General features: G+C 38.7%; 1 protein-coding gene across 2 annotated transcripts in view; it reads left to right on the top strand.

Moving 5' to 3' along the window:
* LOC148837810 (tyrosine-protein kinase JAK2-like) overlaps window positions 1-16,766 on the top strand; it is a 97,673-nt gene extending 80,907 nt beyond the window's left edge. For both annotated transcript variants that reach the window (XM_088911520.1, XM_088911521.1), the window contains 15 exons: window positions 677-863; window positions 1,945-2,069; window positions 5,675-5,809; window positions 6,331-6,418; window positions 9,008-9,135; window positions 10,816-10,954; window positions 11,480-11,631; window positions 11,834-11,984; window positions 12,586-12,719; window positions 12,922-13,111; window positions 13,288-13,412; window positions 13,829-14,001; window positions 14,439-14,556; window positions 15,168-15,281; window positions 16,121-16,766. In XM_088911520.1, the coding sequence (XP_088767646.1) occupies window positions 677-863; window positions 1,945-2,069; window positions 5,675-5,809; window positions 6,331-6,418; window positions 9,008-9,135; window positions 10,816-10,954; window positions 11,480-11,631; window positions 11,834-11,984; window positions 12,586-12,719; window positions 12,922-13,111; window positions 13,288-13,412; window positions 13,829-14,001; window positions 14,439-14,556; window positions 15,168-15,281; window positions 16,121-16,228 (2,067 nt within the window). In that variant the 3' untranslated portion in view covers window positions 16,229-16,766. The remainder of the gene's footprint in view (window positions 1-676; window positions 864-1,944; window positions 2,070-5,674; window positions 5,810-6,330; window positions 6,419-9,007; window positions 9,136-10,815; window positions 10,955-11,479; window positions 11,632-11,833; window positions 11,985-12,585; window positions 12,720-12,921; window positions 13,112-13,287; window positions 13,413-13,828; window positions 14,002-14,438; window positions 14,557-15,167; window positions 15,282-16,120) is intronic.
* The last annotated feature ends 11,193 nt before the right edge of the window (window positions 16,767-27,959 follow it).

The raw sequence follows: 27,959 nt of genomic DNA, 5'->3' as shown, positions 1-27,959 counted from the left end.
AGATTATGGAAGGTTGTTTTTGGCCTTTTGACTTCTTTGACCAATGTCCTTCTTGCCAAACTGCTGAGTTTTGGAAGACAACCTGGTCATTGAAGATTCTAGATAGTCCTTCATTTCCTTATTAACTGTGCTCTGTACCTCTCAGTGCCTTTGAAATGTTTTTTCAACATTCGCCTGACTTCATCTGTTAATAACTAAGAGAATAAGACACAGTCTTCCATAGTTGTTGCAGAAGCTCCTATTTCTTTATATTGATTTTTATGCAGTGTCCAATGGTGGGAACTCATACAAACAGGTGTGTTTAACCTTCTAAAGATAGTTGTGTTCAATCTGAATGGTAAACCACTTTAATTGCACTCAGATGGATTTCAGTAAACATATTGTTCAAATTCTGAAGGCAACTGTTTGAAGTAGAGCTTATTAAGGAGCGTTAATGCTAAGGTGGTGAATCTTTTTCCAGTGAGGATTTTTAGAGGATATTGTATGGATCAAAAATATATAAATACATTAGTCTTTCAGGTTTTCTGGTTGTAACACAACAAAATATGGCAAAATACAATAGGGTCAATAATGTCTACATTCACTGTATTAAGCACTATTAACATGGCCAGATCCAGTGCCAGAAATTTGGAATACAATATAATTCCATTTTTTTCTTCCTTTCTTTGTTCCACAGAATGAAGGTGGAGTTGAGTACAAACACTGCCTTATCACCAAAACGGAGAATGGAGAGTACAACCTGAGTGGAGCAAAAAAGAGCTTTGGGACCCTCCGGGACCTGCTTAACTGCTACCAAAAGGAAACTGTGCGTTCAGATGGCATCATCTTCCAGTTCAGCAAATGTTGCCCACCCAGGACCAAAGGTCAGCTCTTTTGGCTCATACAGAAATCCCCTCTCATTCTCTGTCTGATTTCAGTAGTACCAATATAATCTTAAATAAATAGAGCAACACCATTTTGTGTTCAGATGTAATGAAGATTTAGTTTTGCTGCTTTAGCTCCTACATGCAGGTGTTTAAGTAAGGGAATCACTTCAGATTGCTTTCCTTTCTGTTCCTGTAGTACTGCTGTAAATGTATCAGATGTGTTTGATGGGATTGAATGCTACACTGTCTATGTTTTGTGAATGTGGGAATAAAAATGACACTGGCTTCTTGCTAATTTCAGGATTGAAAAACACCAAATTTTAAAAGCAGTCACCATGATATTGTGATAAGGAGTTGGCTGTTTTATTGTCTTTTTCTTTCATTTGTTTTATTTTTTTCTGTTACTGTGTTTGTGTGGTAAGATACTGAATATCTCTACAGTTTAGGTGGGTAGCTGCATCAGCATGCGTAGGCTGCAAAGGAACAAGTAATAGGTTTATTCCATGCTGAAAAAAAGAAGAAAGAGAACACAACGTTTCGGCCGTGGAGCCTTCTTCAGGTGTGAGAGAGACAGGGCAGTAGGCAAAGGTAAAGTAGCAGGAGAACAAAGGTTGGGAGGGAGGAGGAGTGAGAGGTGGGAGCAGGGAACAGAAAGAGAGGCCAATCAAGAGGTGTGAAGTCAGAATGGGTGCAGAGAGGTGTGAAATGAAACTTAAACTGCACTGAAAAATCGGGACGGGTTTTTATATTTTCTATTTTAATACGTGTCGAATACGCAGCCCACGTACTACGATACAGCGCGCGCTAATAATTGAGTAGACACAGAGCTACAATTTAATTCTATACCATTCTATAGGGGCCTCTCTTTCTGTCCCCTGCTCCCGCCTCTCACTCCTCCTCCCTCCCAACCTTTGTTCTCCTGCTACTTTACCTTTGCCTACTGCCCTGTCTCTCTCACACCTGAAGAAGGCTCCACGGCCGAAACGTTGTGTTCTCTTTCTTCTTTTTTTCAGCATGGAATAAACCTGTTACTTGTATCTCTCCAGTTTCACTCTTTCAATCACTGCTGTCCTTACAGACAAATCCAACCTCCTGGTGTGCAGAAGTAACAGCTGCTCTGATGTCCCCCTGTCCCCAATGCTGCAGAGACATAACATCAGTCAGATGGTATTCCACAAAATCAGAAAGGAAGACCTTGAAATTGTAAGCACTGGTAGTTTCATGCCTACGATTCATATACAGTACATTCCTCAATGAAAGTAAACTAAAATTAATGTATATCTTGCATGTGTGGGTATTTTTAACTTGCAAATCTGAGTCAGACAGCAACAATTTATGTCTTTACAGTGTCCTTCATCACAATTTATCATATTACCATATTAGTTTTGATCTCATGCTGAAGTTCATCTTATTTTCAGCTTGCTTAATAAACCTTAGCATGAAAGGAGAGCAGAATCACTGCCAGGTTAAAACTCCCTAGTTATCTGTATGCCATATGTCCTGTAAGAAGGAGGCTCTACAATATCAACCATCTCACAGAATGTGGGTACAAAGTAGTCAGAAACAGAGCATAATCCAAGTGAAAGTGTAATTCAGACTTTTGCCCCTGTATGGCAGTTTAATGTATGGGGTAACAGACTAAGATTAAATAAAAGCCCTACACAAACCATTCTGTAAAAGCATTCTTAATGTGCAGAGAAAAATACCATGGTCACCAATTCCTGAAGGGCTGAAATAGGCTGATATCCCTTGTTCATTAATATATAGAAGATAGCTACACCTATAAACCAGTGACCAAAACTCCTACTGGTACAAGATACTGCAGAGCCAAGAAACTCACTATCCTGAGCCACACTGACAATAACCAGCTTCAGGACGACACTGCTAAAACACCACAAATCTGAGTAAACCAAATGACAAATGACAGCACACCCCAGTAACACTGAACTGGAATGCAGTAGGCCCTAAACAGGCTATTCATACTGGCTGAGTATCTGACTGGGGTGAGAAACATCAGGGCCCTGACGATGTACAGGATACCCAGAAAGCACAGCCAGCAGTTGGGAGTTTGAGAAATACTTTTTATATCTTCTTAGGTATATCTCTATATTTTAGAGAGATACTTCTTTAGTCTTTTGTGTAATTTAAGGGGTGTAATTATTTGACAATTACTGTTCATTTTGGACTTTTTAAGTATGACATACTCAATCACCAGTTGAATTGCTAAGAACATCTGTGAAAATCTAAAAGCACAATATGTCTTAGGTTCTTAGCCATTTATAATCATTTAATGAACAAAAAGCAAGAATAATTGAAGAATGTATGAAGATTCATTGGCATTTAATCGTGCGTTTTTCAACAAAAATGGAGCAAAAAATATGCTTTTTGACAAAAAAAATGCAACATCAGAGACAATGCAGCTGCACAATTAAAGTGGTAAATCTTGTTGGTGCTAAGATTTTCTGCATCAACAACTGAGCTGCAGCCAGACGTTTTGTGGACTTTATTTCACCAAAAAGTCATTGTCTCCTGTGACACCGAAACATAAAATAATCTAAATGCCTACATGCTGGAGCTCCATCAAAGGGGAAATTGCTGATGGTTAGCGCTAGTGGATTAGTATTTAAGTGAAGTGGCATAGTCACCAGCTTCATTAACTTGTCATTTGCTTTTAGCATATGGGATGGGGAGCCTGGATTAAGGGTTGACTTTGATAGCCATTTTTCAGGTCACTGACCCCTGTTACTTCACTTTTGGCCCTCATAAACCACACATCTAGCTAGCCCTTAATAATGGTATTGATCTCACAGAAGAGTCTTCTGTGAAGATCAGTCAGATCCGACCCATAGATAAAGGCATCAGTGGCTGGAAGGGGCTTTGATGCTTTGGCCACATCCAACAGATGAATTGGAGAAGATAAGCTTTTTAGCACACTGATTTGTTGAGCTCAAACAATAAAATAAAATTCTGGGGGGGTACAATATCTGGATTACAGAAACAGAACATTCCAGTCTTCTAGGTAATAGTGTATTGATAAATGGGCACTTACTCAAATGAATTCTCACATGCCTTTGTTAAGGTTATAAGGGTTCCTTGTAGTCCTTAATGTTGCAAAGTGTAATATCTTTTGTTTTATATTGTTTCTTACTCTTTAAGTAACACAAAGTTAAAACACAAAAAGTAGAAAAATCTTGCAATTTTATCAATTGTGCAATTTTTTTCCAGTTGGAATATGATGACCCATGAGACATCCATAATAGCACTTAAAAACTGAACATTGAAACAAGAAATTTGAACTTCTTGTTGTAACAGAAGTTTAAACTTAGATATTTTTCCATTAACTGCCATGTTGTAATGATTTATTGCAGTGGTTCTCAAACTGTGGTACATGTACCAACAGTGGTACGCGGAGCGCCGCCAGCTGGTACGCCATATGACCCTGGAACTTTGTTGTGTGCACTGAAAAATCGGGACGGGTTTTCATATTTTCTATTTTAATACGTGTCGAATACGCAGCCCACGTACTACGATACAGCGCGCGCTAATAATTGAGTGGACACAGAGCTACAATGTAATTCTATACCATTCTATAGGAATGAGTGCTATGAACATAAGTGACCAATTGTATTTAAAAAAACTTATCTCCAGCAAATAGAGAGGTAGGAGAATGTGCGTGATTTTGGAACAATGCCAATGTTGTAAACACAGGAATGCGTAGAAATGTGTGCTACGAACGCTGGTAATCTTGTGAGCACAGGAAAGTGTGATAGATAACAGAAAAATATTTAAGAACTGTTCTAGGGTAATTTGAGAAAAATACACAGAGCGTCTCTGTGTTTCGCTCCCATGCGCATGAAATAAAAACTTCTTTTAACTTCTGAGACGGACTCCTGAAACGGTAACGGGGAAAAATACAAGCTTGCGGATTGCTAAAGCAGGTAAACCCCACACTATTTTTGAAGAACCTTATTTACCGTTGGCAAAAGAGCTGACACGTATTATGTGTGGAGAAAAAGCTGCTAAACAGCTCGACCTGCTGCTCCCACTGAAAGACGCAGTCACTCATAGAATTATTGAAATGGCGGATGATATCAAAAGTACGCTGGTAGAGCGCGTTAAGATGAGCAGATGCTTTTCATTGCAATTAGATGAGTCTGTAGTCGATTTGGCCAATTTGCTCGTTTACGTTAGATACGAGTTTGAGGGTACGTCCCATGAGGAGTTTCTGTTCTGTAAACCGCTACCAAAAGGAACTACAGGAGGACACATATTTCAGCTTCTGAATGAATTTATCGAAGAGAATGGCATCGACTGGATAAAATGCATCGGACTTTGTACAGACGGTGCTAGAGCGATGACAAGCTGACACAGCGGTGTAGTTGCACGAATTAGAGAGGTTGCTGCAGAAATGAATGGATGCATTGCATTCCTGTTTTTTTTCTGTAAAGGGCTTTGAGAAGCCACCTTTAAAGGTGCTATATCAAATAAACTTTATTATTATAATATTTATTATATGTGTATGTGAGTGAGTGTGTGCGCGCACGTGCGCTCATGTTGGTCATTGAGAATTTCTGGGGTTCCTGAGAAGATGACTTGTAGGTGGTACTTGGATGGTTTGGTTTGATCAGGGGTGGTACTTGGTCCAAAAAGTTTGAGAACCACAGATTTATTGGATTTTAACTTGTTGCAACATTTGTCAGTGTTGTAGAACTTTGGTAACTTTTTGTTTGCTGCAGAGTCTTGACAAAATATCTGTTTTTTTACTTAATGTATCTCATGATGATAACAGTATGTTTATTTGTTTGCAGCATGACAGTTTAGGCCAAGGAACATTTACCAAGATTTTCAGAGGAATCAGGAAAGAGCTTGGGGACTATGGTCAAATGCATGAAACTGAAGTCATTGTAAAGATTCTGGATAGAGCACACAGGAATTATTCTGAGGTGTGTATAAAACACTTGCTAGTTATTTCCTATCTTTGCAGGTAACTGAAGCTCCTGAAGTCATAGACATAGCAACATAGCAAACATTTCAACAATATTAAACTGAGATATCTTAAAAGGCTAATTTATTTGTCTTTTCTACCAATCAGTTGGAATAGCCAAGTATTATTTGTGAGAGACTGCAGGTTTGTGAAAATCATTCTACTAAAACGAGCAGATTATATTTTCTTGCAGCTTAATTTGGCATTAGATAAGTCATACAAGTTGACAGTATTATTTAGGTTTGTGTTCTAGAGCCATTAGGTATAAGTATGTCACTGGTAAGGGATTTGAAAATTGATTATATTTTCTTTATGAAACACAGATGTTTAATTTCCGTTCTTTTATGTATAAACTTAAGTGTCAACCACTTTTTCAGTTGAATTGCCATTAACCACACTTTCTGAATCACTGACTTAGTGAGAATGAGTTTTCTGTACAAATTAAGAGTGAATGTGTCCGACAATGTTTGTCTCTTCCAGTCTTTCTTTGAAGCTGCCAGCATGATGAGCCAGCTCTCCCACAAGCACCTGCTGTTGAATTACGGAGTCTGTGTGTGTGGTGAAGAGAGTAAGTCTTTGCATTCTATCTGACCAATCTTGAAATTTAGACCTGTTACTACAATACAGTCTTTCTGTACACATTTGACCTGCAACACTTTTTATTTCTAAGAGCTAAACTGTTAAGGATTAACTGTTACAACATAAATTACTTCTTAATCCAAGGCGTTCTACCATGAGAGAAGACGGCCTTTGATATGAATGGGAGGTTTTGGCATTTTCTTTCATAATGGGAAATGATTTTGCACTTTGTTTTTGCAATGTAATCCTTGGCTGTGCAGCAGTGTCTCTTGTGGTCTGTGTGAATTTGCAGTACACCTGATGCCTTAATATAGTTTTTGGCACAGACGTGAAACAAAAAACAAGAATATATGTGTTGTTTTCAACTCAGTTGTAAATATTCTGGTGTTTTGGTGGCAAACCAAGTAGTCACATAATTGGAGATTTCCAATTAGGCAATGATAGAAGACAAAAAATGTCATTTTAAATGTTTCAGTTTAAGTGGAAAAAAACTAAAATTTTATTTTACTTTTTATGATAAGAAAGAACATTGAAAATGAATGGATATATTACTTATCATCAGCACAGATGTGTAAGTCACATCACATACAGGGTTGTTATAAAGTACTGTATGCTATGTCACATCTCTAGATGACTCACTTGCTTATATCATAGCGAGAACTCTCGCAGATCTCAATACCACAGGTAGCTGTTGTATAACAGAACAGTGTATGGCAAACCACAGGTTGAATTAGGTCAATAACAACAGACACCAACATTTTTTCATTCTCAGATACAGTGGTTCAACTACAATCCCTACAATGACGGTGTATTGATACATTCATTGAGTTACTTATGTTTTTTATGTTTGTTAACCACACCAGATAATCGCCTTCATTAAGTTAAAGCTAGCCTTTACAAAGCAGGTTTGCATTTGAGAAAAAAAATACATTTCTAAGGAAACTTTTTGTGCCCTGAGATATTCAACTATAGAGCAACTGTTCTCAACTCTGGTCCTGGGAGACCGCTAGTTTTATGATTGCAGGCAAATTGGTTTCATCTTTCTATTTCAGGTGTCTTTTTAAAATTAGTTTTGGCTCTTTGGCTTTATGGTTTTTTCCAGTTGAGTGTGAGAAATACATTATCTTTCTTCTTTTTCTATTCATCATAAAGTAATTTCCTTTTATAAGCATTTTGTTATAAATAAGAGAGCACATTCTTAATTAGAAAGTTAAAGAACGAAGTTATATGCTGAAGTTGTTAAAAATAGTATAGTTTTCAGTGTATTTTTTAAACCACTGATTGCCGAAGAAGAGTTTAATCAAATTGAGACCAATTACATGATTAAAGACCCCATTGAAAACTAAAACCAGCAGACATGGCAGTCCTTCTGGACTGGGGCTGGGAACCGATGCACAAGAGGATCTCGTTTTGGTTAAAGCCTCAAAGAATACAGGAATTCCACATTCTACAATCTATATATCTACAATAAGGAATACTGGAATTCTGTATTACCTATAGTAGGTGTTCTAAAGTGTAAGCGCAACATAACCCCTGCTGGGCTGAATTTTGCAATTGAAAAGAAAATTTTGAATGACCCTGTCAAAAACTGGAAATCACTAGCCTATATTATCTTTTGTGTAACAACTCTGCATTGACTTTTGCTGCAAGAAACTACATTTTAATTTAACTGCATCTGACTGTGAAATGCATTACGTCTGCATTGTCGCTCCATTGCTTTGTTCAGAAGTCTTCTAACACTGTAATATGCCTGGTCTGCATGAAACAGAGCCCATCTGTTCTCGGAAAATAGAAACACTCCCAGAGGACACCCCTGAGATCTCTTGTGTTCATTGAAGGGGACTATGATACACACAGGTCGAATATTTGACCAGGATGTGACGGTCACTGTCCACAAGGCCTTGTTCTGTTCATCCTATTGTATTTGAAATCTGAAGGTAGGATGTCAATAAGGAAGTGTATAAATTGCATCACTACTAGAATTTACTACTAATAATAATAATAACTACTACACTACTGAAGAAAGATATAAGATGTGAAAAGGGGTTAACTGATTTCTTTCTGCACAAAGACTTCTTGTAACACAAGACATTCCATGTTTAGGTGCCTTTGAGTTATGGCAAGGATGGGAGTTAACAGGACGTTCTGTGCTTGGGCACCTTTGAGTTATGGCGGGATGGGAGTTAATTGATATGAAATTCCAAGTGCAAGATAAATACCCCCCCCCCCAAGAAAAACTAAGGAAAGATAAAACCGACCATTGAAAGTGTTCAAGATCTTAGGAATGTCCAAACATAGGGGCCCCCCCATTGTCTTTGTGCAGAAAGAAATCAGTTAACCCCTTTTCACATCTTATATCTTTCTTCAGTAGTGTAGTAGTTATTATTAGTAGTAATAAATTCTAGTAGTGATGCAATTTATATACTTCCTTATTGACATCCTACCTTCAGATTTCATCTAACTGTCTAATATCTAACTAAACATCTTCAAGGTCCCTCTCTCAGAATAATTGGACAGTACCATTGTCCCCGGCCAAATCTGAACCTGTCGGTTTCTAAAATTTATGTTTCTTTTACAGACATTATGGTTCAGGAATATGTGAAGTTTGGGTCGTTGGACACCTACCTGAAGAAGAACAAAAACTCTGTGAATATCATTTGGAAGCTCGAGGTAGCGAAGCAACTTGCTTGGGCTATGCATTTCTTGGTAAGTATTCATAGCTATATCAATGTAACAAGTATCATGGGTATCAGAGTGTTTGGTCCCATTTCATTTGTATTGAATTTGTAGGAATTATAAAGTAATCTATCTGGTTATTTTTGGTTTTTCCTCATGACTGAATTTCTGCACATTTTAATTGAATGTGTTTGGGAAGGGGCGTTTAATGAAGTATATCATGTTTTAAATTGTTGCAAAGTACCTTAAAATTACTTTAGCACTGTACCTTTTGGGAGGGTTTCTGACTTAGAAGCCTTCCTTCATAATCTAACATATGTAGCTTTATGGAGCACCATTGGCTCTTCTGCCAAGCACAGACACCAAATATCTGAACCTGTGGTTCCAGTCCTGCTGAGCAGGATTACAGTTGCAACACCACATCATCAGTGGGGTAAAACTAACCTAAACCCACCTCACATTTCCTATTAATGAGTGAAAAATCGAAAGCTTAGAAAATTCTGCTTCACAGGGATAAAAAATCAACTTTACTATGAACGCATGGTTGCCACAAGTTTTCTCTGTGGTAGTGTTTCTGATACCTCCTGCTTAAAAAGCCAAAATCCAGTAGGATCATTTTTTGTAATATGTATATACTGTTATAGAGTTATCAGTAAAGTACTTTGTTGCATTCACTTTTCCCCCATTCAAATGTTCCTATAAGAGACAAGTGATTTCTGTTGGTATATTATTATCTTTTAACTTTTACATTAACTTTCAGAACATTACAGTTAAGTTTTTCTCTAGCACACAAAGCTTTGAAAGTCTGATTGTTATTTCATTAAGGCAAGGTAATTATTAAAAATATTATTGGAGAAGACCATGATTGTGACAATATATGCAGATTCATTACATTCTGTCCTGTTTAAAAATTTGAAAGGAATTCAATAATTTTTGTCTGGTATATACTGTATTGGGTGGAGGTGTGCTGCAAGACAATCATCAAACCTATTTTTCTTGATTTCCTGAAAAAACTTCAGAGGTTTTAATGAAAATTGGAACAGCGAAACACCAGATAAATTTGGATGTTGTAAAATTGAAAACAAATAAAATGATCTTCCGGGTGATCAGATCTTCTTTTTAATATGCATTAAAAGCCACCATAAAAAAGCTACCACCTCCCATATGCTGTTCAGTTACAGACCTGTATTGTGACATCCACTTTGTTGTCTATTTCAAAGTCCATAAATCTTTCAGACTTTGAATTTTCTTTCCAGATCACACTGCAATTTTTATTAAAGTGATTAGGCTTTTAAGCTAATTGTTTCACTATGATCTCTTAGAGATTAAAGATATTCTGAGTTTAAAAAGTGGCGATTGTTTAATTTGGTGGCACATAATTCTCTTGGCCTTGGCAAGAAGTCACAGCGGTCATCAGCCTGCCGTTAAGGTTGAAATTTGGCCCACATTAATTGCACAACAAAAAAAGACGTATATCTAAAGTATTGAATTTTGTGTTATTCTGTGTACATTTGTACACCAAGATGTCCCTTAATTATTTTTTCTTTTTTAAAATCTGATATTCTACAATAATGGCTTTCATAAAATATAAAATAACTTTGTTTCAATAGCACTGCCTTACAAATGTCAAAGAAGTCTGTATGACACACTCTTAATAAGTAATTAATAAGTAATTGGTTTACTTGATTTCCTTTTCTTCCCCTTATATAGGAAGACAAAAGCCTTGTCCATGGAAATGTATGTGCCAAAAACCTATTACTCATCCGGGAAGAGGATAGAAAAAATGGCAATCCTCCCTTCATAAAGCTCAGTGATCCAGGAGTGAGCATCACCGTGCTCCCAAAAGAAGGTAAGCAAGCCTTTTTCATTTTCAGCCATAAATATTGCATTTCTCATGAATGATTTATAGGAATGTTAAGGTTTTATTACTACCTACAATTTAGACAGAGTAGTAGAGTGTGTTTCCTTGCCCTTTTGAAGGATTTCAAATTTGATCAAATTGAGCAGTGTATCCCATTTGTTGATTTTATTTAGCCAATAAATAGGGATGGATCCTACAAAGTTCCGTCTTTATGGGGTCACCACAATTAAATGCAAAATGGAAATGTAGCTTGAACATACAATATCTGCAGATGAGGTCTTTTCAGTGGTCCCCTATTGGCTCTGTGAGCTGGCAAAAGATTTTGGTTTTCTCCTATGCATTGTTTAATGATCTTTTGCTATCTTCAAACACTTCTGATAGAGGTTACATCTGGACCATTGCACATTAAAATAATTCAATGGTGACTAGCGGTGTTTAAAGACGAGAGTTTTTATTGACTAAAATACTTTAGTATTCTTTTCACAAAAAAAACTTTACTGCTTTGTTTTTCAGTTCTCATTGAAAGGATCCCATGGGTGCCTCCAGAATGTATTGAAGATCCAAAGAACCTCAGCCTGGCCACAGACAAGTGGAGTTTTGGCACAACACTTTGGGAGATATGCAGTGGTGGCGATAAACCCCTCAGCACCTTGGACTCCACTAAAGTGAGCGCCCTATAGGGACCTTACACATTCCCTTTTGTTTTTACTATGTCTACTTTCCATTCTTCTATCCACAATTATTCCCAGTGTCGTTTGGACAAGGGCAGTACAGTGTGACAGATTCTTCACAATATTTAGAACATCTACAAGTTTGTTTAAACTGCCATATTTTAACTAGCCTTTTGTCATGTACCTGTTGCTTTAGAAGTATCTGTTCTATGAAGATCACCATCAGCTGCCTGCTCCAAAATGGACAGAACTGGCCAACCTTATCAATAACTGCATGGATTATGAGCCCGCTTATAGGCCGTCTTTCCGAGCCATCATCAGGGATCTCAACAGCCTCTTCACTCCAGGTAGTCGCATCCTTCCGCTGTGAAGAGGAACGCTCAGGGGTCCGTTGACAGAGCACAGTCCAATGCTTCCCTGTGTTCCAGCTCAGAAATTAGGATAAGTGTGGAAGCCTGAGTATGACCACCTTCCAGTCCAGGCTGTGCCACTAGTGGACTATTCCACTTGAAGGGTGGAGTGGGCTTACTGGATTACTCTATGGCTGGTGTCGTCTGGCACAGCAGCAGTGTGAAACAGGCCAGGTGCTGCCGGTAAAGCCAGAGTTCAGAGAGCTGTTGATACAGAGTATATTTGATGGTTGTCTTGAGTTTTCTCGGGCTGCTTGTAGTAGGGCTACAGCACTTAATCATGTTCATGTAAAAGCCGAAAGATAATCATTTTGATTGCAGACAGAACAGATAACCTGTTTTTAACAGATTTTTTAATATAAATATTAATAACTTTCACAAATAGGAAATGTCCATATCACTTTTCATACAGCAACTGAGAAAATTAGACTCTACAGCATTACCAACTGGTGAACAAAATGAATGGCGTATAGCAAGTATAAGAAACATTTACAGAAATGTTTCTAAAAATGTTTTTTTTTTGCTTTTGTCTACTTAGACTATGAGTTGCTGCTTGAAAGTGACATGTTGCCAAATCGATCTGGTGGATTTGGGTATGGCGGTGCTTTTGAAAACCAAGAACCTGCTCAATTTGAAGAGAGGCACTTGATTTTTCTACAGCAACTTGGCAAGGTAAATAAAGTCACCATTGAAACTGTTTTTCATGTAATTAGGTGGTTTTGAAAGACTTTTATTTGACCTGGGTGATACTAAAGCATATGTGGTAGCAATTGAGTTTGCTTTAAAGTAAAAGCACTGTAAAAAGTGGTGTAATGGAGTACAGGGTGGAGCTGGAGATTCCTGTGTTTGAAGTGAATGTTCTCTCTCCGCTCAGGGCAATTTTGGCAGTGTGGAGATGTGCCGCTATGACCCTCTGCAGGACAACACTGGGGAGGTGGTGGCTGTGAAGAAGCTACAGCACAGTACCGCTGAGCACCTGCGCGACTTTGAGCGCGAGATTGAGATCCTCAAGTCACTTCAGCATGACAACATTGTCAAGTACAAGGGAGTGTGCTACAGTGCCGGTAGGTGGGCAAAGAGAAGACCTTGTTTACAGTGGCACACCCTCCCCTCTGTCAGGAAAGCTTAATTCTAGCAGCAGTCCATCCACTCTAAAGAAGCTACTCCTAACCAGTTGTCCACTAAACTACTACGGGGTGTCTGGAAATTCATTTTGTTTGTTTCCTCTTTTTCACTAAAGGCCGAAGAAACCTGCGGCTCATCATGGAGTATCTCCCCTTTGGGAGCTTACGAGACTACTTAATCAAAAATAAGGAAAGGATTGACCATAAGAAGTTGCTTCATTATGCATCTCAAATATGCAAGGTACATAGTGTCGATTTTGTTTTAAACCACCTTCTGGACCTTTGCAGTATCCTGCTTTAAGTATTTAAAAAATAAGGCTCTACATGTCACGTCAATTCAGATGGCTTTCTTTAATATTGACTGCAAAGTGATGAAATAAAAATGCTGAAGCTTTCTTTTGACACAAAAGTGAAATTCAGTAATAAAGTAAAGGCAATTTTCATGTTTCTCCTTGTAGATTGCAAGACCATTCTTGCTTAAGTAACTTGGTGAAACTTACTTTTGAAGAACAATATAAGATTTGAAAAAGATCTTTAAATCACGACTGTGTTATTGCCTTTGTAGGCTTTATTGCATACAGTAGCCTGGGTGAAATGTACAGGTCTAATAGAGGTTAAAAGAGCTGTGTGTGACAATATGTGCTTCCTACTCTTCAGGGGATGGATTACCTTGCAACTAAGAGGTACATCCACAGAGACCTGGCTACCAGAAATATCCTTGTTGAGAGTGAGAACAGAGTGAAAATTGGAGATTTTGGTTTGACAAAGGTTCTGCCACAGGACAAAGAGTATTACAAAGTCAAGGAACCGGGAGAAAGTCCTATTTTCTGGTAATATTTTTATTTTTTGTTTCTCCTAAAACACAGAGAATTACACTCCATTTTAAAACTGATTTATAATGAATAATAAGTATTAAAGTCAAATTCTAAGTCATAATTATAAGATTTCAATCAATATATAGTGTAGATTTTAAGATTGTGCTAGTGTTTTTTTATTCCAAATTAGGAACAGGAATTTAATAGTTGGATGTTCCTTGCTTTTGTTGAAAGTTTAAAATAGTTTAAAATAGTGTCAAAAGGATGTGTACCTTCAGATGAATTTTTCCTTAAAAAATATTGATAATGAAAATGCAGTGAATATAAAAATTGTAAGACTTCTGTCTTTTCTTTATCCTTTTATTTTTGACAATTAATATTGAAAGGCTTCATATATATGAAATGAAACAACTGTAAAGAACTGTAAGTTCAAACTGTTTTGAATGATACAGGTACGCTCCCGAGTCCCTGACTGAGAGCAAGTTCTCCGTGGCATCAGATGTCTGGAGCTTTGGAGTGGTGTTATATGAACTGTTCACACACAGTGACAAGAATAAGAGTCCACCAGCGGTATGTCTGTCTTCATCATAGTGATTTCTTCAGAAAAATAAAACCACAGAAAACAAATTTGTGCACGGTAGAAGTTCTGCAGGTATAAAAAATTTCAGTTGACAATGTTTTTTGTCATTGTGAAATTTAGAGTACATAGTCAAGGCAGTACAGGTTTCCCTCATCTTATTTCAACAAATGTGATTTATGTTTTTTGTGGTCCCATTTTTATTGTATAGTGCAGTGCTTCGAGATTCTATGCCCATAAAGACACTGTAAAAAAGGGCATTTATTTTGTTGTACAATGTCATATTTTAGATTATATTGCATATTGGTTGTGTTCTGTGGGGTAAATTGTAATTGTAGTCTGTTACTGTTTTACATTATATAAAAAATTAAAAAATTGCACTTAGGAGTAGTTAAGCACAGGGAAGAAAGCTGTCAGGATGAAGACAGATTTAACTGTAAACTGTACACAAATGTTCTTTTACAATATCCCAGCATTTCAAATCTAAAGATTGAAACACAACAGATTATATATACAGTGGGTTTTCTGTGAGTATTAATTTGCAAGTGCTGGTACCAAATCATGTTCAATTAAGTGTTAATACTTATCTGTGTTCTGTCCACAGGAGTTTATGCGGATGATTGGTAATGACAAGCAGGGACAGATGATTGTCTACCACTTAATTGAGATCCTTAAAACTGGCAACAGATTGACCTGTCCAGAAGGATGCCCTAAGGAGGTAGCATCTTATTGATTTTATATATTTTTAGCTACATGCATAATTTTTCATAGTTGTCTCTTATCTGCAAAAAATAGATTTGTGCTGTGACACAGAAAGACACTATTTTAAGACTGCAAACTATAAGTTGCTGCACACTTAGAAGAGCCTTTAAAATATCACCTTCATAATGTATTTTATTCATAAATGAAGTGTGTACTTATATTTATAGACCAAAATAAAAATTGCTAAAAGAAGAGTTGCATTAATAGCACTTCAAGAGTTTGAAAATTGAATTGAATATACTGTACCTAAGAAGAGCTGTACTGTATATAAATAATGATCAATAACTTAATTTGGGACTGAAATACATCATTAATTAGTTTGGTGAGCATTATCTTTGTTTTCAGGTTCTTGGTATTATTTTACAAACTATTGTGTTTGCTGTATAAAACATTTTGCAGTGAGACATAAGAGTAGAGAGTGGAATTCACCTATGAATATTGGAAAATGCTGAATCTGGTGGTTCTTTTTTTTTATATCAAAATTGGAAGTGGACTTTTTCCATTTTTTTAATTTGAGTCAGGCTGATGTAGCCAAGTTTCAAGTTTATGTGAAGAAGTTTAGCTGTTCTAATCTTCTTTAACATGGCACAAAGCAGACTAATCAAACTAATGTGTTATAAGCGTTCAAATACAGTTGCCACTGTTCAGCCCGATTTCAGTATGGGGCAACTTGATGTCGTGTTTGTTTTACAGTATGTGTGGTATGGTAAGAATGTATTCTGCCTGAAGTTCAATGTATCAGTGATAATACTTCTGTCAGAAGGTATTTTTCTGAAAAATAAAAATCTGTTTCAGATTTATCAAATGATGCTGGAGTGTTGGACCAATGATCCAGCTCAGAGGCCATCCTTTAAGGACCTGACTCTGGGAGTGGACAATTTCCGGGATAGCAAGGAAGGATGAAGCCACCAAAGTGCATTTCTTGAGGAAGGAATTTTTTTCTTTCATTCATGAATACAACAGACACTTAGACCATTTAACTATGACGAGGACTATGAGTTGGGACTAGCAGGCCTGGCTGGCTTTCTGTTTGAAATCTCTGGCTTCACAGTTGACTGAATTATTTTACTTCCACTGGAACTTTTCAGAGGCACTTGTATCAGAAAGAGGAGAGGGTATATTCCTAATGTTTTTGTTCATTTGTTTTCCTGCATCCTATATTGTATATTGTCAGCAGAGCTGGCATTTTCTCCTTATTTTAAGAAGGCAAAAACTGTGAAGTGAATATAAGGTTTTGTTTGTATTTTTTTACAGATAATATATAATCATGAAGACAAGTTTTTTAATGCAATGCAGATTATAGTTGAGCAGTCCATAAGCAGGGAATGTAAATGGAGAACTTGGTCTGAATATATTGCATAATTGCTTGTAAAATATAAATCTATAATTTTGTATTTTTTTCATTGTATTGCAGACACTGTTGGAATAAAGAGATAATTCTGTTGGTGTTTGTATATTTTAATATTTCTGTTTCTTTAGTGCAAATCCAAATATATAAAAGCATTCTTTTCACTGAGGATTGCACTTTTAGAGCCTTAGTCATTACTCTTAGTCTTCCTACATCTAAAGAAAAGTAGTTAATGGATGAGGTGAGCCCTAAAGCCCAGGCTGCGAATCTTGTCTTTTTTTTTACGCTTTCACCACCCCCTAGCTTTAGAGGAAGTCTGCATTATTTAATTAATACCTTTAGGTATAATACCTTAGGTATTAAAAAAGTGGTGCTCTGTGGCTGGAAGGTTGCCAGTTCAAATCCCACAGCCGACAGATGAATCCTACTCCATTGGGCCCCTGAGCAAGGCCCTTAACCCCAGCTGCTCCCCAGAGCTGTGCTCTGACCCCAAGCTTCTCTCCCTGTCTGTGTGTCTCATGGAAAGCAAGTTGGGGTATGCGAAAAGACAAATTCCTAATGCAAGAAATTTAATATGGCCAGTAAAGTGATCTTTTAATTCTTTCTTCCTTCTATTTGCTTTATACTGTACATCAGTCTTTCTCTTCCTTTCCTCACTATTTTTTCCTTCCATTCTCTTTAGCTCACACAACATGTAACAGCTTTTTCTTTGGTGCCATTGTGATGTCTTTGTAGGGCCCCCCTACCCATTTAATTTTATTTACTTTACCTTCCAAACCAATAGCAATCAGTACAAACAATTTCATTAAACCATTCTATGTGGGATGCCCCCATATTGTCCACCCATTTCTGCAGTTTTAGTAACAATGCAAAAAGTCAGAAATATATTTTTGTATCTGGTTGATAGTTCACACAGGATGTAAGAAATAGCTGTTAACAAGTTTGATATATCCAGGTGTCTTGAGTGTTTTCTGCTCTGTAGCTGTCTAAAAGAACTTGCATTCGTGATCCTTTATCAATATTGCATTTAAGACACAGACGTGTGCTGTTGATCTTCATCCTCTCTAATTCCTGGAGTGCAATAAAGTCTATTTAGAATCTTAAATTGAAATAATATTTATTGCTGTAAATGTCTGGTTAGCTTTGAGCCAGACCATAGCCCAGTCTGTTTCATCTGAATTAACTGAGAGATCGACTATTCAATGAGAGGCACAGCTGTCAAAAGAGCTGTCTGTTTCTGCAAATTATAAAATGCCTGTGTCTTCACTAATGAGTTGGTCTGCATCATCTGATTAATGATGAAAATCACTGAAGATGACTGTTTTGACCAACAGAATTTTAAACTTTGCATAAATAAAAAGAAAATTCAGGAAGAGACGTGTAAAGAACTAGATTTGGGAATGCTTTTAATTACTTTTCCTAATAACATCCCAAGTTAGGCTAGACTAATGCCTGCCCTATCACCCTCTGGCCAATTAATTGGTTTTGAATTTATTGTAAACTTTGGAGATCTGAATAGTGGTTTGTTAAAACACAAAGATACATTAAAAAACACCTATTACAACTATTAAAATTCTTAGATTTGAAAGCAGCTGGCCGTACATTATAGTACAGTTTTTCTAAGCTAATGCCCCTTCCGTTAGCTGTATATGTTTCAATTATTACCCTTTTTTTGTTGAACCTGGATAAATGTTAGGTAAATTGAGTCCGCCTTTGCTCCATACTGCAATAAATCTCTCAAATGAGCATCTTCATCTCTTTCCTGTGCAAATAAAGGACATGATTATTCTACAGTACGCACTGCATCAAACCATTTTCATGAAGGAACAACTCGCTTCCATTTTTTTTGCCACCTACATACACTCCGCAGATACAAGAAAACCCAGAACTCATGACCGCGATATGCACTTCTACCCTTCCTGTGTCTTACATATCAAATTACTACACCTTTCACATGTGGCCAAGCCACAACATTAATACAATTATTCATTTTTTAAATCTCGATTCTAAATAGGAAAGTAAGGAACATCTCATTGCATAATAACCTTTATAACAATAGCAATGAACTGTAAATTCCTCTTCCCCTCTCCCCCCACCTGTACCCCTCTCAGAACTTTCAATGTGGCCTGACCATAGTAGACCATTTATTTATTTTCAGCTCTCACAATAAAACATTAATAATTGGAAAGAAAAAAGTAAAAGATATGAGAGGCAAAAAGAAAAAAGTTTACATTAACTATGTTTTTTAGCAACCTTAGTAGCAGTAAAAGGATATCCTGACGTGAAATAATTTTTCTTCACAGTAGTTATCCGCTATGAGACGGGCTTTGTTGCCCTGCTCTGGATTGCATTTCATGACTGGAAGAGAGACAATATCTTTGTTTAGACAACATACTTTTATTGTGGTTCAGGTGGGTAGCTGCGTCAGCATGCGTAAGCTGCAAAGGAACAAGTAATAGGTTTATTCCATGCTGAAAAGAGAAGAAAGACAACACAACGGTTCAGCTGTGCAGCCTTCTTCAGGTGTGATTATACTTTTATAGTTTTAAATCACCAACTATAAAAATATTATCATAACTGAGCTTCTTGAGGAGCTTCTTCCACCTGGCCACTGTCTCCTGCAGAACCCGATTGTTGATGTACAGTAGAAGCTTTTTCCCTTCAACTCTCTCCCTTTCTCCTTCACCATCATCTTCATTTTATAATGCGAGAACTGTGCAACAATGTACCATAGTTTAACTGTTGTACTTCACTCCTCCGTCTGATACAATGCATATCCCAGCAGCCTGAGCCTCTGTTAACCTCATCTCATCTATCATAAATGGTTTCACCACCTCCTCACTTGGTAAATGCCTCTCTTTTTTTCCCTCCACCCCCATTAAAATATTTTTCTTCTTTCTCCCACAGTGTAAGTCTAGGACTGATTCTTTCTTCAGTGAGTTTTCTTTTTGCAGACTTCCTCATTTAGTTTGTTCTTTTTCTAGCATATTATTGAGGGTCCTGTCTGATTTAATAGTTCAATGAACATTTTGACAGGTGTAATGTTTCATAGCCGTTCAGGGACGCCAAATATGTAACGTTGTGGCTCTCTGAAGGCACCAGTTCTGTAGGGTTTGGGCATTTACTGAGACAATTATCAATTGTAGCAGTAAATCACAAAGTTGATTCTTTTGATGGCTTTAGAATCCAACCATGCGACATAACTCAAACAACGCGCACACACAGGTACTAATACACGAGGATACATTTATTAATACATAGAATATGCATATAAACCTAACAGATCTTATCGAGAGGGTTATCAGAATACAAAAGATATATATTCAATCAGTTACGAAGAGTTACACATATCAAGAGGACATACGTTCAGTATATCATTCATTAAGACCGTTTCGTAAATGAACTTGGTTATAACTTCTACATTAGATACTCAAAACAAGTACATAACTCTTAGGAATTAAATTGATATCAACTGGTTGGGATAACAATTGAATTCTCGAGCTGTAATGCAGTGAAGTTGAATACTCATCCAATCTCTGGGGATTCAGATCTCCTGCGGGCACAAAGAAACAGTTGCAGGCTGTTGCTGTCCAATCCGCGCTCTCTGGCTCCGTGCCAGGCTGTGCTGTGCGGCTTGCGACGGTGCGCTGCTGATGCTCACTGACCGGCTAGTTAGTGTTGGCTTTAACTAGCAAAGTTTGCGCACAGGAGTGTAGCGGCGAGGCTTAATAATAAGGCAGAATTAAGTGTTTCTGAGCTTCCCAAATGAGGCCCCATTTCTCTGTTCATCTCTGTGGTGCAGCCACAGAGAGACCATTAGGGTGATTTAAGGTTTCCTAGGACAGCTCCCAAAGGGGGGTGCACTTAGCTAAGCCTGGCTATCATGATCAATGGTCATCCATTGGCGCCTATCTGTCTAGGGAGTGCCAGTTGGACATCTGGACTGCATTCCTAAGTGTCAGGAGTAAGTGACTCATATCTCACCTTGATCAACCAATCAGGGACTGGTAGGGCCGAGTAACCCACGTGGGACTCTGATGCCCATGGAACTTTCAGCCAATCAACAAGCTGAAGTTCCTCCAGGTAAAAACAGGCAACACAGGCCTGGAGATTCAGATTCAACAAGATTCAGATTCAACAAGATTCAGATTCGGGAGATTCAGTAAGATTCTGGAGAGGATTCTGTGGACTGTTCTAAAGGGAATTCAAAGGAGAATTCCAGGGCAGGACGGCCCAGGAGCAGAAGGCTCCCAAGGGCAGGACATTCTCGCAGCGCGCCTCCTGACCATCCCGAGACTCAGCCCGGACAACCACGGAACGGCCAGTGTGTCCGAGTGCCAGAACTTTCCTTTGTTCTAAGAGTCTAGAGTGGAGGTTGCCAGAGAGTAACCAGCAGCAGGCCTCGTGGACAGGTCAGAACTGTGGACAGCTGAATCACTATTCAGAACTAGCTCTTCATCAGGAACGAACCGGTCCTCTTCCTGACTTGCTGGGATCCACAGTCATCTTTTCTCCTGTGCACAAACTTTGCTAGTTAAAGCCAACACTAACTAGCCGGTCAGTGAGCATCAGCAGCGCACCGTCGCAAGCCGCACAGCACAGCCTGGCACGGAGCCAGAGAGCGCGGATTGGACAGCAACAAGCCTGCAGCTGATTGTTTGTGCCTGCAGGAGATCTGAATCCCCAGAAATTGGATGAGTATTCAACTTCAATGCATTACAGCTCGAGAATTCAATTGTTATCCCAACCAGTTGATATCAATTTAATTCCTAAGAGTTATGTACTTGTTTTGAGTATCTAATGTAGAAGTTATAACCAAGTTCACTTTACGAAACGGTCTTAATGAATGATATACTGAACGTATGTCCTCTTGATGTGTAACACTTCGTAACTGATTGAATATATACCTTTTGTATTCTGATAACCCTCTCGATAAGATCTGTTAGGTTTACATGCATACTCTATGTATTAATAAATGTATCCTCGTGTATTAGTACCTGTGTGTGTGCGTTGTTTGAGTTATATCGCATGGTTGGATTCTAAAGCCATCAAAAGAATCAACTTTGTGATTTACTGCTACAATTAATAATTGTCTCAGTAAATGCCCAAACCCTACAGAACTGGTGCCTTCAGAGAGCCACTATGATTACATATTTGGCGTCCCTGAACGGCTATGAAACACTACAGGAGAAAAGATGACTGTGGGTCCCAGCAAGTCAGGAAGAGGACTGGTTCGTTCCTGATGAAGAGCTAGTTCTGAATAGTGATTCAGCTGTCCACAGTTCTGACCTGTTCACGAGGCCTGCTGCTGGTTACTCTCTGGCAACCTCCACTCTAGACTCTTAGAACAAAGGAAAGTTCTGGCACTCGGACACACTGGCCGTTCCGTGGTTGTCCGGGCTGAGTCTCGGGATGGTCAGGAGGCGCGCTGCGAGAATGTCCTGCCCTTGGGAGCCTTCCGCTCCTGGGCCGTCCTGCCCTGGAATTCTCCTTTGAATTCCCTTTAGAACAGTCCACAGAATCCTCTCCAGAATCTTACTGAATCTCCCGAATCTGAATCTCCAGGCCTGTGTTGCCTGTTTTTACCTGGAGGAACTTCAGCTCGTTGATTGGCTGAAAGTTCCATGGGCATCAGAGTCCCACGTGGGTTACTCAGCCCTACCAGTCCCTGATTGGTTGATCAAGGTGAGATATGAGTCACTTAGTCCTGACACTTAGTAATGCAGTCCAGATGTCCATCCGGCACTCCCTAGACTGATAGGCGCCAGTGGATGACCATTGATCATGATAGCCAGACTTAGCTAAGTGCATCCCCCTTTGGGAGCTGTCCTAGGAAACCTTAAATCACCCTGCACTAATGGTCTCTCTGTGGCTGCTCCACAGAGATGAACAGAGAAATGGGGCCTCATTTGGGGAGCTCAGAAACACTTAATTCTGCCTTATTATTAAGCCTCGCCGCTACACAGGCAAACTAAATTTCAAATACAGTTAAGCCAATATATTGTTTTTTTTTCAAATTATTTAGTTGGCAAGAGAATATGGACATTATCCTCCCAGGGGAACACATGGAGTTTCAAAGCAGGGACCCCGCTTACAGGATATTGTCCTCGAGCAGTCTTTCCCAATCATGCTCCTGGAGTACTCTTTGTCTTGTGGTTTTTATTCTGACTGGGCTGTTTGTTTGACTCCTCGGGCTCGTTAATGGAACTGTTTGCTTGTAGTTTTAAAACTGCTTTAGGTCCCATTTAGAACAAGTTTAAAAATTAATTAAATCCTTAGTTTGAGCTCTCCTCTGAGCTAGGGTAAGAGTTTTAATTTAAGCCTTTTGGACCAATGCAGGACTAAGAATATTTATGATGAGAGTGTTTGATAGTGTTATTCACACCTACTGTATATCTGCATATCATTAATTGATTAATTGAAACAATTAGAATTGTTTGGAGAGCTGTAGGGGAGCAACAGTTTTGATAAAAGGAGTTCAGCTCTCTACAATATCTTTATACAATATATTATAATAATAATAATTAATTGCTTACACTTATATAGCGCTTTTCTGGACACTCCACTCTAAGCGCTTTACAGGTAATGGGGATCCCCTCCACCACAACCAATGTGCAGCATCCACCTGGATGATGCGACGGCAGCCATAGTGCGCCAGAACGCTCACCACACATCAGCTATCAGTGGGGCGGAGAGCAGAGTAATGAATCCAATTCATAGAGGGGGATTATTAGGAGGCCATGATTGGTAAGGGCCAATGGGAAATTTGCCAGGACACCAGGGTTACACCCTACTCTTTTCGAGAAACACCCTGGGATTTTTAATGACCACAGAGAGTCAGGACCTCGGTTTTACATCTCATCCGAAGGACAGCACCTGTTTACAGTATAGTGTCCCTGTCACTATACTGGGGCATTAGGACCCACATGGACCGCAGGGTGAGCGCCCCCTGCTGGTCTCACTAACACCTCTTCCAGCAGCAACCTTAGTTTTTCCCAGGAGGTCTCCCATCCAGGTACTGACCAGGCTCACACCTGCTGAGCTTCAGTGGGTTGCCAGTTGTGAGTTGCAGGGTAATATGGCTGCTGGCCAATTTGGACAGAAATTCACTAAGCTCTATCATGAAGGTTGAACAAGGTCCTATATACACCTACTTATTGAAAGTGAAAGTTGTCATCTAAGCTGAAGCAAGTGTGATTCGGATCAATGAGTATTCTCCTGTGAGTGTGATAGCTAGTGACAGAACCATTATAGTGCAATATCTCCTGGAAATGACACAAATAAAATTTGAGAGAATATTTTTGTAATGCTGAAGATCATTAATGGGTTTAATTGAGGTTTCAATAAGTTTACTTGATTTAAGAGCTCAGCTGGAGTCATGATAACCATAAGATACAAGTGTCCTACTGTTTTATATATGGTTCTGTCTCTAGCTATCACACTACAGTATCACACTTTACAGTTGGTAAACCAACTATAGTACACAATTTCCGTACATACTGTAACATAGTAACATGAAAAAAAAAATCTCATCCCAAACGTGATTAAATCAGAATCAAGAATGATTTGGTCTTGCCTTCAGATGCTGAAAGCATACCCATTTTTGTTCTTCTAGATCTAAGTGCTGCCTTTAACACTATCAACTCATCAAATATTAATCATTTAGAAACCTTGGCTTCTCGAGCTTCTCCTAGTTCAGATCATACCTCTCAGTTCTGATTATAAGCAAATAAATTATGCATGCTTATATTTGTCATGAATTATGTGTAGAGTACCCCGAGGCTCTGTGCTCAGACCTAAGCTGTGTCTTCATTTGTGCTATGTGACAACAAAGCTGGTGCTCTTCTTCAGATGGTTAAACTGAGGTCCTGACTACTTGGTCATTAAAGATCCTCTGACACTGCTTGGAAAAGTAAGGGTGCGAGCGCTGGTGTCCAGCTAAATTCCACACTTACCCACTTTAATTTCACTCTTTGTTCAATTGGTTAAACAGATTCTTATATCTCTATCTGATCTGCTGTGTGGTGGGGCTTGTATCATATAATTAGTAATATATAATAATTATATATAATATATAATTATTTAATAGTTTCATGACTTACAATTATCAAAGCACTTTTATTCACCCTCTACATCCTCCTGGTGGTGGATGAATGTAGTGTTGACTCCACTACAGCGAAGATAAGGTAGAGAATTAAGACATTTCTTTAACTGTCTTTTGCTCTGTCAAAAGAAGGTACAGTATAAATTTACAAAGTTTTTGACTAATAACATTCCATCATGTTACCTAATGGTCACCTAGAAAAGGGGCACATCCAAGAACACAGTCCACAGTCTAGATTAACATTAAAGCCTGTTTGTAAATTTGTCATCCAGCCTGATTATAAGTCTTTAAGTAATGCCATAAATCTTTTTTTATTTAATCTGGTGTAACTGAAACCCATATGTACTACATCAGGACTGGGGCAGCTGTCATGGCAGAAGTTTGGGCAGCTCATAATAACGTTTGATGCATAAATATTTTAATGTATCATGGCAAAACTAATACAAAAGTTCAGCAAATACAGGGAAATGCAATTATGTACGTTTAGTAACTGATGGTATCGTTTGAATGAAGCAAAAACAACCTACATTAAACTGAATTGGGTTATAGCTGTGGCAGGTGTGCAATAAAACAGAGGTCACAAGCAAATTTGTTCCTGCTTTTGTTTCGTCATAAAGTTTAATGGTGTTTTTCTGAGAGTGTGCATCAGATGAACTCTGTTGCAGTTTTGAAACGTTTTAGATGCGCTAGATCTTGGGAACTCCATATGTTTTTCTAGTGTACCTTTAACAATACATACTGTGCTGTTCTTACTGTGCGGTTTAAAATCTGCTGGTGAGCAATATTGGCACTAGGAATTCCTGTTTCAGAGCACAGACTGGCACTATCTGCATCTGTGTAGTTACCCATCAGCCAGTGTGTAAAGTGGTGTGAAGACTGTGCCAGTACGAATGTGTGCATTTTGCATATGGGAATGAGGATGTTTGAATCTGAATCTGCTCTTCAAGGTCTTTATCGGACATTCCCAGTTATGAGAGGATGCTTGCACATCTTGGCTGATGCTTTTCCACCATGTTTTCACTTTATTCTCAATTTTATAGTTGCTCTCCATTAATAGTTTCAAGTTCTTTTATTAGTAAGCTTCTGTTTGCTTATTTATGTTTTATATTACTCTCTTGACATTAAGATTTTCAAACTCACTACATACTTGCTTACAAATGAAATTGGCCACCTCTGAAACTAACATTAGTTTTCCTGACAAACAGCAGCCAGGTTTGCCATTTAAATTCTCGTACTCTTATAATAATAATAATAATAATAAACTTTATTTTATATAGCGCCTTTAAAGGTAGCTTCTCAAAGCGCTTAAGGCAGTAGCAGGTGGTGAAAGTCTTCAGTTGAGCAAATTCACAGTCCCCTTCTCACCCACTGGTTCTTGGTTTCCCTTGGTTACAGACACACAACCCACGCATTTCCTGGTCGCAAGGGAAACTCACAGCCTAGGGATCCTACTGTCTTTCGTGTTGCTGTCAACTCCCCCGGAAACTTTCTATTTCCCATATTTCCCAAGATAACCTGTCTAGAAATCCTTCTCGCTACTCCGATCTACACCTAGCGTTCATTAAACAGAAGGCTCTCTCCTTCCCTCCTCGTTGCCCTTGCAATTGTCCCATAGACCTGATTCCAGGAGTTCTTTTTCCTAAGGGCCATGTCTATTCACTCTCCCATGAAAAAACTCTTCCTCACCTGCCTGCACCATTTTAAAAAAAAAAGACGGATCTCTCAGACCCTGCATTGATTAATGCGGGCTAAACAATATAAGTATTAAGAACAGTTATCCCCTTCGTCTGATTTCGTTGGTGTCGCGCCCTCTACAGCTAGAGGGCACTCCTACTCTGTCCTGTCTCTGGTTTCCCTGTGCTTTCCTTGTCCTTCCGGTGTGTCTTTGTCTGGGGCTTTATATTTCCAGGTCACTCTTTCCTCCTCACTCAACATTAAGGGTTTGGATGTCCTGATACCCGCCTAGCACCAGGTCATCTCCTACACAGCCTGAGGGCATAGGTTTCTACCCGACATCATCTGACCTCCTGAGCCCGGGCTAACCCCCGTCTTGCCGCTACACATAGGGTCTTTTTTCACTCTCCTGCCATTCCACGGCATGCCTTTCCAACATCTGTGACAGTCGGCTTTGGAATCTCTCCTGGACACCATGATTTTTCCAAATTAGATCTCCTCAGCGCTTATAATCTAATCCGCATCCAGGAGGGTGACGGATGGAAAACGGCATTCATTACTACCCACAGTCAGTATGAGTACCAAGTAATGCCTTTTGTTACTGGTGAATGCTGCTGCTGTCTTTAAGGGGTTTCATGAACAACATCTTTAGGGATATCTTACAAAAATATGTTCTGTTATACCTGGATGATATTCTAATATTTTCCCACAGTCTCCAGGATCATACTGTATATCCCATGTGCGTGAGGTTCTTAATAATTTAATAAAGAACAAGCTCTATGCTAGAAAAATGCACTTTCCACGCATCCAGAATTCACTTCCTCGGCTACATCATCTCACCCCTGGGCATTAAGATTGACCCAAGACTGACTCCATAAAGAACTAATTTCATTCCCCTCCCTACTCTTCCATCAGACTCCATGGCATTCCTGCAGGCATCGGATCGGAAAACGTAATTTATTTCTAGATTTTGGAGAGCCTTTTGCAAATCTCTTGGAACTTCCACTTGCTGATGGGCTCTCCGAATTTGATGTGCTCGTCACGGTATACAAAATACTGTATGTGCATACATTTAGTGACTCTCTCCTTTACCTTTGTAAAGGTTCCAGAGCCAGACACCCTGTCAGTCCCAACTGGAATGCAGACTGTTCAGAAATTTCATTTCCTCTATAAATACTGTAGCACACCAACCACATATAGTATATACTGTACAGGTATAAACTGTAAGCAAAACCACACTGAAAAATTGCTCCCCACCTTCTTTGCCACGGATGCACTCAGAGCATACACAATGTGATAGGGCATTTGGGGATGGACAGAATGACTAACATGCTTTTGATTTCGGCTGGTGTGACAGTGTCCATGACTCCGTCTCAGGAATGATTCTCAAGTTACTATTAATCAGCACAACATTTTCTCGTGTAGACCTAATTGCAGCAAGAAAATCTACCTTAATGGGGGATGATAACCTTAAATCCATTTTGGTTATATTCATTTGCACATTTTTT

Source organism: Atractosteus spatula, chromosome 3 (genome assembly GCF_055471065.1).
Source record: "Atractosteus spatula isolate fAtrSpa1 chromosome 3, fAtrSpa1.hap1, whole genome shotgun sequence".
Taxonomy (NCBI): Eukaryota; Metazoa; Chordata; class Actinopteri; order Semionotiformes; family Lepisosteidae; genus Atractosteus; species Atractosteus spatula.
The sequence above is the reverse complement of the archived record's forward strand: the minus strand, read 5'-3'. Positions and strand labels throughout refer to the sequence as shown.